The sequence below is a fragment of the Myodes glareolus genome, chromosome 13, assembly GCF_982192425.1.
Source record: "Myodes glareolus chromosome 13, mMyoGla1.1, whole genome shotgun sequence".
Taxonomy (NCBI): domain Eukaryota; kingdom Metazoa; phylum Chordata; class Mammalia; order Rodentia; family Cricetidae; genus Myodes; species Myodes glareolus.
Window position 1 is genome coordinate 11270226 of NC_142038.1, and position 20307 is coordinate 11290532.

General features: G+C 46.3%; 1 protein-coding gene across 1 annotated transcript in view; it reads left to right on the plus strand.

The window, feature by feature from the left end:
- The window catches only part of Ark2c (arkadia (RNF111) C-terminal like ring finger ubiquitin ligase 2C), a 109883-nt gene that overhangs the window by 79688 nt on the left and 9888 nt on the right, over positions 1–20307 (plus strand). Inside the window, exons 2-6 of the mRNA XM_085676397.2 lie at positions 3319–3634; positions 7246–7356; positions 15954–16083; positions 18240–18344; positions 18640–18735. Of these exons, the coding sequence (XP_085532523.1) occupies positions 3319–3634; positions 7246–7356; positions 15954–16083; positions 18240–18344; positions 18640–18735 (758 nt within the window). The remainder of the gene's footprint in view (positions 1–3318; positions 3635–7245; positions 7357–15953; positions 16084–18239; positions 18345–18639; positions 18736–20307) is intronic.

Genomic DNA, 20307 nt, shown 5'->3' on the forward strand with positions numbered 1-20307 from the left:
GTCTTCTTCCCTCAGCTGTCCAGGTCCAAGGCAAGTTCAACCAGTGCCTTCCTGCCTTCTAACTTCTGGCAAGTAGGCCAGGCTAGACCATGTGGTATGGAGGCTGTGCACCCACCCCTTTGAATACCTCTAAGAGTCAGAGATGCTCTTTGTTCTCTGGATTGGAAGGGCTTCAAGGCCCCGTGAGGTCGCTATGCAGTGATGCTGTGTCTCTTTCCATGAGCTCCCATTTCAAGGCTCATTCATGGCCCTTGTGGTTGCAAGGCTCTCTTTCCCAGTAAAGCTCACCTTCATGAAGGGCAGTTTCATGTCAGCTCATTTCTGTGAACCTCTTTAATTTACGAGAGTTGAAATTAGTTTTACCTGTCTCTTTTGGTATGAAAATTTAAAATTACCTGTGTGTGTCTCACATAACTCTATGGCGGAGCTGGCTTTAGTCTCACCAATATCTGTTAAAAGCAACACCATTTCTTTTCTTTCCAACAGAGGCTAGCCTGGGCTACATGAGACTCTGTCAACAAAGACAAACAAACTCTGAAATGGATATTTTTCTCTCCTCCCATTGGTTAGTTTTGGTTGATGGTTTGTTTAGAAACAGAATTCTGGATATTGGGAGTGGGAGGAAGAACTGTGGCTGGAATGTAAAATGAAATGAAAAAAAGAATTCTAGATATTGTGTCCAATTCCTGCCCCCAATATCTGGAAGGCACATGCCCTATAATCTTTAATTGTCTAATATCTAATGATATCATATCATAATAGATTTGAAAATACATATGGTGTTCTAACTTGTGATCATTTGTAGATCTGTGTACTTTCCTTCTAGAGGGTTTTAGAAGTATCTCCCTTCTTTATTGTTTACACATTTATCATATGTCCTGGTGCGTGGTTCTTGCCACACAGCGTATCCTGTTGGCTGTTGAGACTACCTTTCGTATCTGGAAAAACAGATTGTGTCTGGGAAGTATTTTTTTTAAAAATCCTCCCCCCATAATTCTCTCCTTAGCATCTCCTCCGTCCTCTCCTCAGCATCCCCTCCATCCTCTCCTCATCCTCCCCTCCGTCCTCTCCTCAGCATCTCCTCCGTCCTCTCCTCAGCATCTCCTCCGTCCTCTCCTCAGCATCTCCTCCGTCCTCTCCTCAGCATCTCCTCCGTCCTCTCCTCCATCCTCCCCTCCGTCCTCTCCTCAGCATCTCCTCCATCCTCTCCTCCATCCTCCCCTCCGTCCTCTCCTCAGCATCTCCTCCACCTCTCCCTTCTTCAGAGTTTGGTCTCATCTGCATCCTGGGGAGTGTCCTCAGCTTGCCTTCCAGCCCTCCTATTGAACTCTAGATTTTACCTTGTGATTTTAATTTCCAAGCGCTCTCCATCTTTGTCATTGTTCCTTTTGAGAGCACTTCCTGTTGTTTCACAGATTTCATATCTTATTTTGAAAAAGATATTGAATTTTTTTCTGGTCCCTGTGTTATCTCTCTTCTCTCTTTTTTTTTCTTTCCTTTTCTCTCTTTCTCATATGAAAGTCGGTATGTTCTCTCTCTTCACTTTGTAGAGTTTCCTGATTGTGTCAGAGCAGGTCACTAAATGCTGTAGAAATAACATATAGAAATAATTTGACAAGTGGGCTTCAGGGTGCAGAGACTGGTGAAGAACTAGACATTTTATTGGAGTGTTCTGAACCACAAGCACCCATAGAGCACTTCTGGAACCAGCGACTTTCTTAGACGAAGCAGCCCCAGTTCCCAGCCCGCCATGCCTGTATAGAATGCAGAACCATGTCACATTGCCGGAGGCAGAGGAAAGTAGTGGTCCCAAAGTCCCATAGACTTCGGGATGGATTTTCGTTTGACTCTGTTTGGCTTTGTTTGAACCCCAGCCTTCTGTGTCTAGTGTCCCCTCCCCCATGCACTGGGGCCTTTCTGGGAGGATGGGAAAGGGGAGGAGCTGTGCACTGTAGCCCAGCTGTCAGACCTAGCATTCTCTCCCTAGGTTTAACAGTCCCATGCTGTCTCCAGCCCACCTTCCAAAGTAGCTGCTGCCTCCATTCTTGACCCTTTAGCCTCATAGGGCTTCTGCCCCCTCGCTTGTGACTCACCCTGGTCCTTTGGTAGGTGGTGGGTTTCTGATTTCTCACTTCTGCTAATTTCTCCATCTGCTTTCCAAACTCTGCTGTCTGCTGGTGTCATCTCTCCTGTTCCCTCTCTCCCTGTCTTTTTCTTATCCCTTCACTCTAATGTTAGTGGGGCTGGGGAAGAGGCAGATGCGAATTAAATCTACCAGGCTCTTGTGTGTTTGTTTTTGGTTTTTTTGAGAGTGGGTTTCTCTGTGTAATAGCCCTGGCTGTCCTGGAACTCTCTTTGTAGATCAGGCTGGCCTCAAACTCAGAGAACCCCTACCTCTGCTCGGGTTAAAGGTGTGTGCCACCATCACCTGGCTGAACCTACCAGTTTTAAGAGGAATTCCTCTGGGGATCCTTCTACAGTGTAGAATCTGCTGGCTGCCTCATGGGAAGACCTCTAGTGTTGGTGTTCTGCTGGCCAGCCAGGCATCTGCAAAACTTTGTAATTAAGCTCAATTGTATTCACAAAATACTGAAACCTAAGTTAAATATTACCTGAGTCTAGCTTATATCTGAATTTGTTTGCTTCTAAGTAAATTCTAATCTTACCATAAGTAGATTGGTATTTTAATAGATGCTTTGTTTTACTTCCCTTCCCCCCCCCCCTTTGAGACAAGGTTTCTCTACACAGCCCTGGTGTCCTGGAACTCACTATGTAGAGCAGGTTGGTGTCAAACTCACAGATATTCGCCTGCCTCCCGAGTGCTGGGATTAAAGGCCTGAGCCAACAACCTCAGGCTTGATCGGTATTTTAAAAGGTCATTTTCTGTGATCCCTTCCTGCTTAAAACTGCAACACAAAATTTTAGTTGCTTATGCTGGAATTAGAACTTGCTCCAGAAAGCCCAGGGCTTAGCTAAGTAGCCCTGAATTTTCTCTGTGTGCACGTAAGAAATTGCATGGGAGGAGCCTAATTCAAGAAAGCCAGGTCGTCTTTAGAACCTTTAAATATGTGTGCTTATAAAAAGGCTACTTCTCCGTACATGAAAACAAACGCTCTTCCTCTGCTAACGCACACAGGACCTTTACCTGGGAGCATTAAAGATGGTGGCATCCATATTAAAAATTGTAGGATCAGTTGTGGTAGGAAGGTCTTGCCTTTCACCAGCTCCGATTGCCCAGGGGTGGGGACCTCGCTCAGCTCAGGTGGGAGAGCCCTTTGCAAGTTCTCACGGAGACCTCTTTGTCTTTTGCCTCTACAGGTGCCCCCTTTCAAAGGTCTCAGCATCCTCACGCTACCTCCTGCCGCCACTTCCACCTGGGCCCCCCGCAGCCGCAGCAGCTAGCCCCGGACTTCCCGCTGGCACACCCCGTGCAGTCGCAGCCGGGCCTCAGCGCCCACATGGCCCCGGCCCACCAGCACAGCGGCGCGCTGCACCAGTCGCTGACCCCGCTGCCCACCCTGCAGTTCCAGGACGTCACAGGTCCCTCCTTCCTACCTCAGGCCCTGCACCAGCAATACCTGCTGCAGCAGCAGCTCCTGGAAGCTCAGCACCGCAGGCTCGTCTCGCATCCCAGGTTGGCAGGGGCGGGGCCGAGGAAAGAGGGCGGGGCCGCGGAGGGGCAAGGGTTGTGGCTGGGCTTCTTCTAGCAGCCAAAGTTGAATGCAGTCGCAAGTGGTTCTGCAGGGGATGACTTTTTGCTTCAGTTAGTGGCATTCGTTGAGGACAGAGTCTAGTATGACTCCTCACATCACCCAGGTTAGGAGTCAGCGGCACGATGAACGTTTGTAGCATTTGGGAGGTTTGACTAAAGGTCTCTCAAGTCCCCGTCCAGCTCTCATGGTGGCCTGATTTTGGTTTAACCCAAACCACACCAGAATACCAAAGGGAGCCTCCAAAGGGCCAGCGTCTAGTTGGGGGCTGGCGTTGGCGGCTGGCTGTACACCCGTGAAACCAAATAAAATTGGCAGTGACCAATGTCCAGTCACTACCAGTCTCTGTGCCTCAGCTGTAAAGAAGAAATGGATGAACACAGCTGGGTGCCTCTCAGTCTTCTGGGTTCCGGGGTTCTTTTCACGCTAAAAAGTAACGACTACGAAGAACCTCTACTTATCACGTTTATCACGTTACAAATTTTAAAGCATCTATTAATTCATTAAAAATAACAATAGAGTTCTCGTGCTAAATTAATAAAACCTTCTCTTAATTTAATTCTTTTTATTGAAAATAGAATTTTCTTCTCACATAATATATTCAGATTATGATATCCTCTCCCTCTGCTCCTCCCAGTTCCTCAGCACCTTCCCTCCCATCGGGATCCATTCCCTTTCTGTCTCTCATTAGAAAACAAACAGGCTTCGAAGGGGTAATAATAAAATAAAATGAAATGAAATAAGATAAAATAAACAAGAAATTAGCAGTTGGAATTGAATGAAACAGACCAACATCAAGAAAAGAACCCAAGAAAAGACACAAGAATCAGAGACGCACTCAGGAATTCCATAAAAACACGAACCTGGAAGCCTGACATTTACACGGAGGGTCTGGTGCAGATCCCTGCAGGCCCTCTGCGTGCTGTCTCAGTTTGTGAGTTCATGTGAGATTTGATCATGTTGATTTAGAGGGTGTTCTTCTCCTTGTGTCCTCCATGCCCTCTGACTCTTATGTCCTCCAGCTCCTCTTCCTCAGGTTCCCTTGAGCTCTGAGGGGAGGGATTTGATGGAGATGTCCCATTTAGAGCTGTGTGTTCCAAGGTCTTGCCTGCCTTGTGTCCTGGAAGTTTGGTTATGTTGCATACTTGTTTTCATTCAATTCTAGAAAATCTATTTTTCTCTTCTTTTTCCTCTCTTCTTCTTCTTCTTCTTCTTCTTCTTCTTCTTCTTCTTCTTCTTCTTCTTCTTCTTCTTCTTCTTCTTCATTTTCCTCCTCCTCCTCTTACTCCTCTTCCTCCTCTTCCTCCTTTTCCTTTTTCAAGACAGAATCTTACCATGTGTTTCTGGCTGTCCTGACGTGTGGGTGGGGGCACGCATATGTATGTGTGTGCGTACGTGCATGTGTGCACGTGCATGTGTGTGTGTTTTCCTTCTTTGATTTGCTGAACTGGGATTATTTATTTATTGCGTTTTCTTGGGTGTGGTTAACCTCTTTAGGTTGGAGTACTCTTTTTAGCACCTTCTGTAGGTTTGGAGATGTAGATAGTCATTACTTAAATTTGGTTTTATCATGGATTGTCTTATTTTGTCCATCTATGGTGACTGAAAGTTTTTCTGGGTCTGGGCTGGCCTCTGTGGTCTCTTAGAGTTTATAGAATGTCTGCCCAGGCCGTCCAGGCTTTTAAAGTCCCCATTGAGAAGTCAGATGTAATTCTGATAGGTCTGTCTTTATATGTTACTTGGTCTTTTTCCCTTGCAGCTTTTAGCTTCCTTTCTTTGTTCTGCATGCTTACTGTTCTCGTTATTATGTGCCAAGGGAGTTTTCTTGTCTAGTTCAGTCTATTCTCTATGCTTCTTGTTCCTGGATAGGCACCTCCTTCTTCAGGTTAGGGAAATTTTCATCTATGGCTTTGTTGAAAATATTTTCTGTACCTTTGACTTGGATTACTTATTCTTCTATTCCTATTGTTCATAGCTTTCGTCTTTCAGAGTGTCCCAGTTTTCCCGGTTGTTTTGTGCCGGGATTGTTAAAGAGTGAACATTTTCTTTGAGTGAGCTATCCACTTCTTTCGTCGGGTCTTCAGTGGCTGAGATGCTCCCTTCTGTCTCTAGCATTCTGTTCACGAGGCTTGCCTCCCAAGGTTCCTATTCTGTTCCTGAATTTTTCATTTCCAGATTTCCCTCAGTTTGGTATTTATTTATTGATTCTCTTTCCACTGTCAGGTCTTGAATGGTTTATTCCTTTCTTTTCACTGTTTCTGTTTTCATAGAATTCTTTAAGGGTTTGCCCATTTCTTCCTTAAGGGCCTCTATCATATCTACAAAGGCTGTTTTAAGGTCTTTGTCTTGTGCCTAAGCTGTGATAGAAAATTAGGGTTTGCTGTGGTAGGGTTTCTGGGTTCTAATGAAGACATAGCATCCTGGCTATTATTGTTTGTGTTTTATGCTGGTGTCTGGGCACCTGGGTTTGGGAAGACTGAAATTCTAGGTGTTGATGTCTGGTCTCGTCTTTGTTGGGTGCTTTATTCCTTGGTCTCTGTTTCCTCTCTGATTCTTGGGAGAGTGTGGTGACTGCGTAGGAGATTCTTCTGGATCCTGACAGCTATGGCCACTGGGGTTCCAGGCAAAATGTGTTTCTAGGTATTGGGAGCTGACACTTATAAATGGGGATGGACTAGCAGGGGTGCTAAGGGGGTTCACAGGGGAGAGGATAGCAGGGTGTTCCATGAGGATCTGGCTAATCCCCTGGGAGTGAGACAGAGGGGTGAGGAGAGGCCGCAGCAGTTGTCTGCTACAGAGGTGGGATGAGACTGGGAGATTGGATCTGGAGAAAGGAGGGGGAGGTGAAGATCTGCAGTTAGCCTAACTGCTTCCCTGGCTGGAGAGACCTGTAGATTCCCAGGGCTATAAATTTTCTTATGAAAAATGAACATGAATCAGTTTAGTGGGAAGAACCACTCAAAATGTATTTGTAAGTCTCTGTGACTCACAGCTTGGCAGAACTTACCTGTGCCCTCATGGCTGCTTCTGTACTAGATCTCGAAGCGTCCTATGTCACACAGTTTCCAGAAAGTCCCACTGCTTGCTTGCAAGAGAGTGAAGGGTGAAAAGGAAAATAGGGTTTTTCACTCTCAAGCTACCCAAAGGGCTTCAGGACTCCTAAGGCTCTGTGATAGATAGGTCCTTAGGCATTTGGGACTGGACGGCTGGGGTAGCCAGACAGTGTTGTGGGAAGTGAAGGAACAAGGCTGCCATGATCTGGTGTGTTCAGGAAGGCCTTCCTGGAGAAAGCGGACTCTTCCTTGAAAACTGGGCAGAGTGTGGTGGAGAGACGGGTGGTGGGAGCAGATGAGAGGATTCAGGGAACCAGCTTCTGCTCACCTGGGAAGTTCGTTGGTGTAAGGGAACTCTAGTTTCTGTGGGGATAGCAGAGTGGGGGCATTCTCAGTAGGTGGAGGGAGTGTCACTCAGAGCTCCTGGGAGCTTGGCTGGCCCAGGCAGCCCCTCACACAAAGGCTTCTTTCTTTCTGTACAGGCGGAGTCAGGATCGAGTGTCCGTCCACCCCCACCGCCTCCACCCCAGCTTTGACTTTGGCCACCAACTGCAGACCCCTCAGCCCCGGTATCTGGCTGAGGGCACTGACTGGTGAGTGTGTGGGTGGGTGGGATGCTGCAGAGCGTGTGGGGGGGGATCTCGCCAGACCTGTGGGGTTTCTGTTTTGTATCACTTTCGAAGGGTACAGGTTAGACCCCAGTCTACTGAGATTTGGTGTCTACTTCAGTCACCCACAGGGTGTGGTTACAGGAAGGATGGAAGTGTAACTGGACACTATCCTGGGCCAAGTCTGGTTGATGGTCCTGCCAGAAAGGAGGGAGACAGGATGTGAAATATTGCCCAGGTTCAGTAGAGCTACAAACCAGCAGACTCTAGAGACCGCCTGGGAGGAGAACGCAAGATGCCAGGGTGGTCAGGGAAGGCTTTCTAGAGAGGATGGTCTGGAAGAGTCCACAGGGCTATGGTAAAACCAGCAAGGCCATACATGGGAGGTGACTGGGCAGAGGTTAGAGGTAAGGGAAGGATTTAGGAGCGAAAGAGGAAGATGGAGGGTGTTATGTCTTAGAGACAGGTGACCCCTAGGAAGTCTTCCCATGCTTCTGGAGCCTTACAGCCCATTCACCTCTTCAGCTCTCACCCAGGAGAGATCTGGTCTTAACTAGAGTCAGGCTAGACCTCCCCAGATAGTTTTTAAAAGACCAGTAGTTCACTGGGTATCCATCATGCCTGCAGTGGCTTTCTGAGTAGTTGACATTAAAATTCCTTTCCTGGGGAAACAGGACAGTGTCTACACACTCCCTTCAAGGTCCAAATGACGAATCAGAAGTTGTATTTCACCCAAGTTTCCCCTTGAGAACCAGTGAACTTATTGGGCTTCCTTATAGGGGTAGGGAGATGCTTACAGGAGCATGGGGAACCCCCAAAGCAGCTCACTGGACAGTTCAGTGGTCCTCTCCACCCCTCCTTCTCTGAGGGGATGTCAGCAGTCGCCAGACCCTGTCCTGATCGATGCCCAAGCAAGCACAGCTCATCTCGTGAAAGTGGTGGCAGTTTTGTTCAGAGGACAGTGATACACTGAGGTAGTTCTCTCTAAAGAGGGATGCACATATAGACATATATGTGCCCGTCTGCACATACGCTTATCTATGTATGTGTACTAATGTGCACATAAAGAGTCACAGGAAGAAACAAATAGGCTGAAATGGTGGCTTTCGGGGGAATGGAGGTAAAGCAGATCCTGGAATTCTTTGTTTTTCTTTTAGATAAAGAATACAGGAAGGGGTGGGTAGAATATTCCTCAATGGAAGGAGAGCGACGACATGCCAGTGTGTCATCATTCACACGTGGAGCCAGGAAAGCTGGTTGGGTCAGGGCGGCTTTGGGAGCCCCTTCCATAATAGCTGGGGCTGATTTCATTGCTTCCCATGCTTCTGGGCACCAGAAAGAGTGTTGTGAGCATGCTCTGGTGGCTGCCATCTTCAGCATTCTCAGGTACTCCCCGCTAAGCTGAACAATCTCTCCTAAAAGACAGATCGCACTACTGCCAACTTCCGCCCAGTCTTTTTCCCAATTAGCAGATTCAAATGAGGAAGGTTTAATTGCAGTCTGGATTCAGTTCTGTCCCTCAGCAGTAAAGTCAGTTTGGTTCGATTCAATTCAGCACACATGGAGCCCCCAGAACCCTGTTCACAGCTGAGCGATTTGAACACAAACACAGGGTCTGACACAGTGTGGGGTACGTCACAGGCGGGGTCTACGGTGGGATGTCACCCTTTGGAGGAGTCAGGAGCATCATCCCTGTCCTTCATCAGCTGGTTTATGCATCCAAACCTCATCCTCTTTCTCTTGTCAACCTCTCTGCATTCCCTGCTGCTCTGAGAAACATTAAGAATAAGGATCTGGGAGGCTGGTGAGCCCGGTCCACATTCCACAGTCCTGTGTGGACCCACCCCTGAGCTCATTCTGCTGGTTCTGTCCCCACCGGGGCAACAGATTTTCCTCCCTGCAAGGAGCTCTGCTTCAGCAAGGGTGGACCCAATGGTGAGAAGGCTTTTATCCCCTTTGTTTTGGTCCATCACTCATGCTAACTGTATCTCTTTCTCTTCTATGGAGCTGCCTTACCTTCCAGGAGACAGGAGATACATTGTAGGGAAAGATCTTCTAACCCTCTGCAGGGACCTCCTGGGAGGGAAGGGGTTGTCACAACAGCCACCACCTACCCAGTCCTTTCTTTAGTACCATCAGAAGTCACTGAATTCTGCCCTGGATCATTCTGAGGATTTGGCCTCAGGTCTGGGCCAGCCCCAAGTTGAAGGCTTTGCTGGTCTTACTTTGTGATATCATACCCTTCCCAGTCAATTCTTCAAGTAGATATCCTGGCCTAAGAGTGGGTGCGAGCACCGGGCCTTGGGAGATAATTCTCAGATAGCCCCCTTCTCCGCCTCTGTCTGAAACCTGACTCTGAGCTTGAGCCACAGCCCAGGGTCTCCATCTTTGTCATGGGTCCGCTCTGATCAGCTCCAGTGTTTCAGTTCCAACTCTGACTCCCAGGCTGGACTGTGCCCAGCGCCCCCTGTGGGAGCTCTGCAGGTACCTGAGCCCTGTAGGTAAGGCATGATAGATCATAAGGACCTCCTGCTGTTCTTTCTCAGAGGCAGCCCTGTTTCTATCGAGTCCTGAGGGCTCTAGCATGCAGAGTCACCCATGGATGATTCTGGAACATTGAGGACAGGTTTCTGGGAAGAACTTAAGACTCTGCATAGCAACCAAACCACATCATGTGCTACAAAAATTGACAGCGAAGTAACCTTAGGCTTGATGGATGTGCACAAAGGAAAAGAATCACATGTGCGAGGCAAGGGTGTGAGAAATCTCTACAGCACATCACAGGGTTAATTCTGTGAACTCCCCAAATGGGCTGTCACAGGATGGTGGGAATGGGAGGAAGGGGTACAATGGCTTCCAGGAGCAAGTCCGATCTAGAATGATCACGAGTCTGGCTTTGTGGGTGTATCCAGTGGGCCGCAACTCCGCAACAGCACGTTTTGATTGGTTGTGTGTGTGTGTGTTTTCTTTTCTCCATCTATTGCAAGAGAAGTTTCCTTGATGAGCGGCGAAGACTCCATGCATTTGTGGGCATAAGAATAAGTGTCCATTGACTGTTGCTAGGGGTTTTGCTGATTTAGTACTTTAGTACAATAAAAATTAGGGAATAAAGAAACCATGACTCTGAAGGAGAGTCAGGAGGGTTTGGAGAGAGGAAAGGGAGGGGAGAAATGTAATTATATTATAATCTCAAAAATTGAAGAAAAATTCCTGGTGAGTTTACAGCCCTGGCTGAGTGAGCCTGGGCCCAGGAAGGACATTTCTCATTGTCCCCCCCCTTTCATTCCCCCCTGTTCCTCCTCATAGCTTCTTAGAGGGACCTTTAGGTCATGGTACATCTTCCTTCTTTTCTAGTGGAAGGACATAAAGTTGTGAATGTCTGACCAAGGAAAGAGCGTTTTTCTAATTTTCATTCTGATTAATTTTGTTGACTTGTTCTGTGAATTATGAGGGGAGGAGGTTGACGTCTACAACTATAATTATATGTTTGTTTTCTGTTTTTTAAGGATTGTTTTATTTTACATGCTTGAGTGTTTTGCTGTGTGTAAGAGTATTGTGTGTGTGCAATGTCCATGGTGACCAGGAGAAGGCGTCAGATTCCCTAGAACTGGAGTGTCAGATAGTTACTAGTGTGTGGGTGATGGGGACTAACGCTGGGTCCTCTGCAAGTGCAGCCAGCGCCTTTAACCATTGAGCCAACTCTGTCTCCTGTTTGTTCTGTTGGTTTTTGCTTACTTACGTTGATTTAGAAATGTTAGGATAGGTATTTCTCATACAGTAGGACTTACATAGTTGTTATGTCTTTCAAATGAATTGACTCCACAGTCATGTTTCTCCATCTTTGTTTTATGCTCCTTAATCAAAATTCTGCTCTGTCTGATATTAATATAGCCATTCTAGCTTTCTTCTAATGATGCTTGCTTTTTCCTCTTTTTTCTTTTCTTCTAACTGGCTGGCCTGGAACTTTCAAGGCAGACCTCAGACAAGTGAGACTGGCCTGCTCCTGCCTGCTGAGTGCAGGGATTAAAAACATGTGTCACCATGCCCAGCTACTTTTTAATTTTAAGACTTTGTTTAAAAAGAGCAAATAGTTGGCTGTTGTTTTCCAGATGAAAGTCTGTGCTTGTTAATAGGAAATATAGGACATTTACATTTATTATAATTATTCATATAGTTAAAGCTCTAGCTACTGTTTTGTGCTTTGTTTTCTGTTTGCCTTGTCTTTTCTGACTATCATGTACCCAATTTTGGGTTGCTTGAGCACTAAAAAATAAATGTTAGATTCACAGTTGTGTCATACTTTATCAATGGATTTATTAATTACAAATACATATATTGCCACTCTACCCTAAATAGATTACATACTAAAAGCTGTATAACTTACATTTCTCCTTTAATATTGTTTGCTATTCTCTCTATGGGTGTGTATGTATATGCATATATGTATATGTGTGTATATATACTGTAATTGATGCAATTCATTGCTATAATTTTTGTTTTAAATTAGTGGCCTGGCAAACTGTGGACTATATGTCATATCTGGCCTAATTCTAGATTTTTTGTTTTTAAGTAGATTTGTTAGAACGCAGCCATGCCCATTTGCTTACAGATGGTTTGTGGCTGCCTTTGCATAGAGTAGTTGCTGTGATAGAGAATGTTTGGCTTTTGAAACCTAAAACAGTCACTAGTTGATTCTTTATAGAAAATGTTTGCTAATGTCTGTTTTTAAACAATCAGATCTCAAAGAGAAAAAATAATGTATCGAGAGAACCTTTTATATTTCTTATATAATCTGACTCCAGAAGTTTTTATTCCTGCTCTTAGATCTGAGTTTCTGTCTGTATTTTCTTCCGTCTGGAGCACTTTCTGTAGTATTTCTTGTTGTGCTAGTCAACTGCACTCTCAGTTTTGGTTGTCTCCTAATGTCCTATGCCACCTTGTTCTGAAAGACATTTTGCTGGGCACAGGCTTCCATGTTGACAATATTTTTTTCTTTTTGGATATCATTCCATTGTTTTCTGTTTGCTTTGTGACTAGTAGGAAATCTGAAATCCTCATCTCTGTTCGTGACTCTTCTGTGTCCTTGGACTGGTCTCAGAATCTTATCTTTATTAATATTTTTTAGGAATTTATGTATCTTGAGCAGATTCTCTTTTGTAGCTCTGCCTGAAATATGCCGAGGGTTTTGAATATGTGTCCTGTTGCTTTTCAGCAGTTTTGGAAATCTTTGCAAGTTTTTCTGGCGTGTGTCCTCTCCTTTACCTCCCTTGGCCCTTGGGAGGGCCTGTTTTCCCATGAGGCTGCTCCCTCAGCAATGTCAACGAAGTTTAAATATTTCTTCCTTTTTGTCTGCATGCTTTAGATTATTTTTATTGCTGTGATTAAATCACTGATCTTAATCTACTGTTGACCCAACCCCAGTGAAGTCTCCATTTTAGACATTGTGTTTTTTATTCATCCCAAGAAGCTCTTTGGAGATTATGGTCTAAAACCTCTTCCCTATTTTTGTGTTTCTATCCGTGTCCTTGAATATGGTTTATAGTTGCTATTTTGGCATCTTTATCTGCTAATTCCACCATCTCTGTCACTTTCTTGTGTCAGGTATTTTTGTTGTCTGATTTTCCCCCAACTCTAAGACATAATATTCTTCTTCTTCTTATTTTTTTTTTATCATGACCAGTTATTTCCTATGAACAATGGATATTGTGAACTACAGACATTGTGAGCAACGGTAACTAGATTTGCTTTGCTCATCTGTGGGGTACTGAGCCTTGTTCTGTTAAGCATCATTTGTGGATCTGTTTGAGCCTTTGGAGGCTTCTTAAGTCTTACGACCTCAGATCTCGAATATCCCTAAATCAGCAAGTACTCTAGAGCTGCCCCAACGAAGCGTAGCGGCCGGCTTTAGAGGAGTGTTTTGGAGTCCACTAGATGCCCTTAGTGATCAGCAAGAAGTCTCATTCTCCAACAGAATCCAAACGTTTCTTGCCTACTCACTATTTCCACAGGTGATGATGTCAACCTGCAGGATGTCACCCTACAACAATTGTCTTCAACCTTCCCAATGCTGTCCCTTCAATACAGTTCTTCTTGTTGTGCTGACCCACAACTCTAAAATTATCTTCATTGCTACTACATAACTGTAATTTTGCTGCTGTTGTGAATCGTAATGTAAATATCTGATGTGCAGGCTATCTGATATGCAACCCCTGTGAAAAGGGTTGTGACCCCAGGTTGAGAAATGCTGCCCCACCCACATAACTTACCGTTCAGTAAAGACTCAAGGGACACTGCCGACTTCTGGAGCTCTCCTTTGACTTCTGCAGCTTCCTCCTCTTCAGGATACTGCACCACGGACATCAGAGACCTCAGCTCCCGGCAATCAGTGAGCGAGTCCTCCGCCTGAGAGAGCACCAGTCTCTCTCAAATACCAATGTGTGCCTCTGGTCTGGATACCTTCTCTGGCAAAGCCTGCGAGGCTGTAGGGTCGCCTGGGTCACAGCTCTGTGCTGGTTTATGCAATATCTGAACGCAGATGCTGTGTGGAGTCTGTCCAGTGGCTCACAGTGGAGGAAAAATGCAATCTCTGCTACCTTAAAACATGACGGGAAGCAGGATGCCTTTAATGGTTCTCTCTCTCTCTCTCTCTCTCTCTCTCTCTCTCTCTCTCTGTGTGTGTGTGTGTGTGTTTAGATTTTGCTGTTACATTCTGACCACTCTGAAGTCATTTCAGATGCTCCTCAAAAGTGGAGCAATGACAGCTCATGCATGCAATCCTAACATTTTTGAGGTGGAGACAGGAGGATTGTAAGTTCACTTCTGGCCTGAGCTACAGAGTAAGGCTCTGTCTTAAGAAACCATTTTAAAAGTCCCTAGTTCTCTCTGTCTCTCCCTCCCTCCCTCCCTCCCTCCCTCCCTCCCTCTCCCTTTCTTCCTCCCTTTCTCCCTCCTTCCCTCACTTTGTCCTTCACTTTCCCTCTCTCTCTACCTCTCTCTCCCTCTCTTGTTTCTTAGCAAAAACACTTTGGAAATACCACTATGTTTTTCTACTAGAAAATACTCTGGTATGGCTGCCTGTTCTTCTGTGATGTTGGCAGCAATTGATGACCTCTGTCTGGGTCTTTATCTATTTGGAGGATGCAAAATGGTATTAGGTAATTTAATAATTTCTTGTTCATACGCTTGCTGGAAAGCTTCATATGAGAAATGACCCTCATAAGCCCTTTGGTTACCCTGAAGTACCTTAGTCAGGGAAAGTGCAAGCCCGACGCTTGGGTCTTCCCTTTGTTTACTCAGCTGCTGGGTTAGGAGCTGGTCCCTTGGCATCCTTCAGAGACGATGCTCTTGTTCAGCATTATCTCAGCCCACATTTAATGTCTTTCATGGACTTCACTATGTTTTTGCAGTTACAGTTACTGACATGCACATCATCCAAACCTGGCTGCTGCAAGCCTCTTCTGGAAGATTCCCTCTGCTGTGACCCTGGTGCACATTAATAGCATTCCTACCTTTGGTTATGGCAGAATGCTCCAGTTTCTCCTCTTGCATGTTCTCCACAGACCCCAAATGAGCTCCGTTTCTCATTAGCCACTGGTTCCTCTTTGTTTCTTTGTGTGGATCTAAGTTCTTACCGGCATCATTTTCTTCTGTCTGCAGATCTTGCTTGACTATTTCTTGTGGTGCTGGCCCATCAGCACCTCCTCCTTCCAGCCTTTGCTCGTCCGACAAAGCTTTACTTCACCTTCATTTTGAAAATCATTTTTTACTGGATGCAGCCTTCATGCTTGATATTATCTTTTTGATTTCTTCTTATTGCTGTCAATTCTTTCCCTTCCGGCTGTTTCTGTGATAATCTGTACCCCCCTTCTCTATCCGAGGGGCCCTTTTCTTTAATCTCAGGTTGGCTTTAAACGTTTATCTTTATTATTCTTAAATGTTATTGTTATGTACATTGAGTTATTTTCATGTTACACTGTTGAAATTTGTTAATCATTTTGAGCCTGTAGGTTTACAGTTTCCATTGAATTTGGAAATGTTTTCGTGAAACTCATGAATTTGGAAATGTTTTAGTGAAACTCATGTTCAAATGAAGTGAGTTTTTCTAAACTTTTAGGAAGTAGCAGGGTGGACTGGGATTCCTTTCTAGCCTGTAGGATGAGCAGTTGAAGGGAATCACTCGCCTGGGGTTTTATCAAGTGGGGAAAATATGATCACTGCCCGTCCTCAATCTGGTCCTGGCTTCCTTTGCTCAGTATCCCTGACATACTCCATTTAGTCTCTTCCTTGGGAGGGAGCCTTGGGCTTGGTTCTTAGAGAATGGTTCTTAAGGCTCTGGGCTGCTCCAGATGCCTCAGGTCTTAGATGTGGGTCTGGGGAGGGGGTGGGGTGGAGGGAGACATGGAAACGGTTCGTTGTGGGTAGGCAGTTTGTAGGAAGATTTACCAATGCCATTTTCTTCTACTCTGAAGGGCAGAGTCGGTAGCATGAGTTCCGACTTAGCCCCAAGGTGGTGTGTGAGACCTCTTCTGAAATGGGTTGGTACCTCCCTGACCTTGTAGCTCATGAGGCTGTGTCCCCCACAGGGATCTCAGTGTGGACGCTGGCTTGAGTCCTGCCCAGTTCCAGGTGCGGCCCATCCCTCAGCACTATCAGCATTACCTAGCCACTCCTCGAATGCACCACTTCCCCAGAAACTCTTCCTCCACACAGATGGTGAGTGACAGAGTCCTGGAGTCCTGGGGGCGGCCGGGGGGTGGGGGTGGGGGTGGGGCAGGGGCGGGGTATGAATGTCTTCACTGCCTCCTGCACGCTAGTGATGAGGTGAGGCCGCGGGCTCTCCTCTCCGGTGCTCAGGGTCCTCTGAGTCCTGGCTCCTACACAGACCAGTAGCTGCCCTCCACTCTCAGCCCCAGTTCTTATTCCGGCTTGAGGAAGATGAGACAGAGCAAGTCCAAATGCCAGCCCTGCTGAGGGGTGTCAGGTAGAAGAGGCAGCGCATCAGGCTGTAGTCTTTGGGAGAAATGCCTAGTACTGAAAGACTCTGCCCTGGGGCTGGGGAGCCGGCTCAGTCAGTAAAAAACGCTTGCTGTACAAGCATGAGGACTTGAGTTTGATTCCCAGCACCCACACCAAAAGCCAGGCATGGTGGTGTGTGCCTGTAACATCAGAGCTGGGGATGTAGAGGCCAGGAGATCCCCAGGGGGTTCTGGCTTGCCAGCTTGGCCTTATCAGTGAGCCTCTGGTGCTTCTGAGCACCTCAGTCTCACAAAATGAAGAGGGCAGCTCCTGGGGACAATACCTGAAGCTGAAGCTGACCTTAGGCCTTACACACACACACACACACACACACACACACACACACTCCTGTCTCCCTGTGTTGACAGAGGTTTCTGTCCCTCCTGGTCCCTCAGCCGTTCAATCCCAAAAAAACACACAGAGGCCTACATTAATTATAAACTGGTTGGCCTATTAGCTCAGGCTTCTTATTAACTATTTCTTACATCCTGCATTAATCCATGATTGTCTGTGTTATCCACATGGCTTGGTACCGTTCATCAGTGAGGCGTTGGCATATTGCTTCCACTGTGTCTGACTTTATCTGTGATGACTACAGACTGAGTCTTTTCTCTTCCCAGAATTCTGTTCTGGTTGCCATGCCTATACTTCCTGCTTGGCTACTGGCCAGTCAGCGTTTTATTAAAATACAAGTGACAAATCTTTACAAAGTACAGGACCACTGCCCCACAGCATCCCTGGGCGTGACTATGCTTTTTGTGTGTGTGAGATGGAATGTAGACACCACACATGTGTCTCTCACAGGGGCTGATGAGAGCGTCACAATAGATCCTAGAGGGACCTCCCCATAGACCTAGGATACCCACTTCCCAGGAACAGCCCTCTTGGGGCTATAGAACCCAGAATGTGCCAGAAAACTCAGGTTGGGTTTGAGGCTGCCAGTGATACATAATACCAAGAGAAACGCTTGTTGCTGTCCCCAAATAGAATTCTCCCTTCTCAACCCTTGTTTCTGTCATTTAGCCACCCCGTGGCTTGGGAAAGGAGCACTCACTACATACTAGACATGATTATAAACACCTCATATAACTAATCTTACTTCCTCCTGCCAGTACCCTGTACAGCCAGCTATGATGTCAATTTTGCACATTGGCAAACTGAGGCCTAGAGAGATGAATTGGTTCCAGTGTATGCAGTGGAAATCTTAATGGCAGCTTGTCTGTCACCTCGCCAGGGTTATGGAAGGCTGAATTAAACAGAGATCAGCAAGTTTGGGGCTAGAGTCTGTATATAAAAGACTAATATTTTGTGGATTTCTAAAGATTCGTTTTTACTTAGAGACACTGCATCACACTACTGTTTACCGTGGTTATTGACCTTTTTGGCCCTGGAGATGACCCGTAGCCATCCTCTTGCTCTTGGAGATAGTAGAGGAGGCTCTGCCACCGAGTTGTCTGAACCTGAGTCTTGACTCTGTCACTTGCTTGAGTGACATGAGCTGTTTATTTAATCTACTGGTGCCGTATTCATCCCCCTCAGTAGAAGGGGGATTTGTAATTGTCCCTGCAGGTTCCATCAGGTGAGGCAGTTAAATGCTTGGTCACTAGCGCTACTGTGTAGCCTGTGCACAGTCAGGGTCAGGGTCAGGGTCACCGTAGTGATGGTCATCAGAGTCTGTGCACAAGCTTGGCTCTTCATGAATAGGGTAGAAAACAAGATCAGGAGGGGCAGGCCTGCTGGGCAATAGGTCTGGGTGTGCTCTCTGGTGGTTGAGGAAGGGGAGGTTGCCTCTTGGGCCCAGGAGAAGCCTGGGACGGTTGGTGACGCTCTCCAAACTGTTTTCTCCCTGTCAGGTTGTCCATGAAATTCGAAACTACCCTTACCCACAGCTTCACTTCCTCGCGCTCCAGGGACTAAATCCTAGTCGGCACACCTCTGCTGTTCGGGAGAGTTACGAGGTATGTTGCCCGGTATGGCGGCACTGCGGCACCTACTGGATGGCGAGCTCTCCTTCACACACCATTCTCTCTGCCTGTCTGTACCAGTGGGTAGATGCCGACGGGCGGTGGGGAGTCCCGAGATTGAAAGTAAGAGAGAACAAGGGCATGAAGGGAAATCGCAGCTTCCCACACTGCACCAGCGCTTCCGGCTGGCCCCATACCGGCTTCCTGCACGCGTCTTCCTTGCTCATTCCTCCCGTGTGTGTTTATGTGTATCCGTACACATTGAGCATTTGTGTTTCCCTTTCTACAGGAGCTGCTGCAGCTCGAGGACAGGTTGGGAAACGTGACCCGAGGAGCTGTACAGAACACCATCGAGAGGTTCACCTTCCCCCACAAGTACAAGAAGGTGAGGATGCATAGACTGCCTCCACAGTCAGGGGCTGGGAAGGGAGTTGTTAGTGTGGCTACTTGAATCAGCATGGCTATCTGCAGGGGACACAGTCCAAAGCCCGGAAGCCTTTGCTCTGTTTGAATGGCTCCTCGGGATTTTCTCATTGACTCACGGCAAATGTGGTCAGGAAGGAAGATGGGACACTCTACACAGAGAAGGGAGAAAGGCTGAGTGTGCAAATGTTGGTTAGAGTGGTCATGCACGTATTTGTGTGTGTGTGTAGCAGTACAGACACATCAGTGTTCGTGCACCAGTCTGGTGAGCAAAGGGGTCCTACACACAAGGCTAATAGAAAATACCTTAGAAAACAATTCAAAGCCCTATTGCATAAGGACAAAGGGGTAAAGAAGGCCTCTAAACAGTGTGGGATTGGGCTCTTCTGGGCACGTTTGAAAGTTTCAAAACTGTGGAATGTACCCACCGACCTTAGAAGTAGAATCTGTAGGGCTGTTACCCAGAAATATTAGCTTTTAAAGCATTATTTTAATTAAAAGAAATGAAAATATGGAAGAAGCCAAAATGTTCATTAATAAGTAGATAAGTAAACATCCATAATGGATTATTGTTTTATAACAAAAAGAAACAATCCATTAGCCATGAAAAACTGTGGAGGAAACTTAAGAATACACTAAAAAGTGAAAGAAGACAACCCACAAGCTGCAAACTGTATGCTGTGAACTCTATGACATTCTGGAAATATATAACAGAAAGAACAAAAAGAAAAAAGATAAGGGATTGCCATTGCAGAGGGAAGGCACAGGCAACGTGCCAGGGATTTTTGTTAGTGCAGCAAATTATTGTGTATGGCGTCATTATTTAAACAGGTGACATAATGCATTTACCAAAACCACAAGGCAGGATCTGAGTCAGGATTTGAGTGGCTCATCACTGCGACAAACTCCCCGAGAAAGCAACCTCCACGAGGAAAGATTCTTTTGGGTTCGGAGTTTGAGAAGTCTGTTCGTGGTTTCTTGTCTCTGGTTCTGTGACTGTGGCAAGGCTTGGTAGGTAGGAAACGGCGGGTGAAAATGCTGGGAAGGAGGCTTACCCTTCCAGGGAACACCCGCAGTGACATTCTTCCTCCAACTAGGTCGTACCTCCTAGCTCCCACCACCTATAATGTTATCAAATTAGGAATGCATCAGGGGATTAATCAATTAATAAGACTAATGCTCCGAGGGTCCAGTCACTTTCCAAAGCCATCAGTGTGCAGTCAAACCTGTAACATTTCAGCTCCAACCCTTAACTCATGGACACTAATGGGCTTGAGCTAATAATGGCCAATATTGGTTCATCACTTGTCCCAAGTTTACCATATAATATGAGATATTCATATAAGGAGATGCTGTGAGGTGGGGCCACATCATGTTGGGTTCAGGTAGGGTTCTCTAACGTGACTACTGTAGCCCGGAACCTCAGCATGACGGGTAGTCTCTGTAGGTGAGCAGTGACAGGCTGTAAACATCCAGGCAGAGGAGACTGGAGTTGCTAGTCTTTGCACACCTTGATGAAATGCACGTAAACACT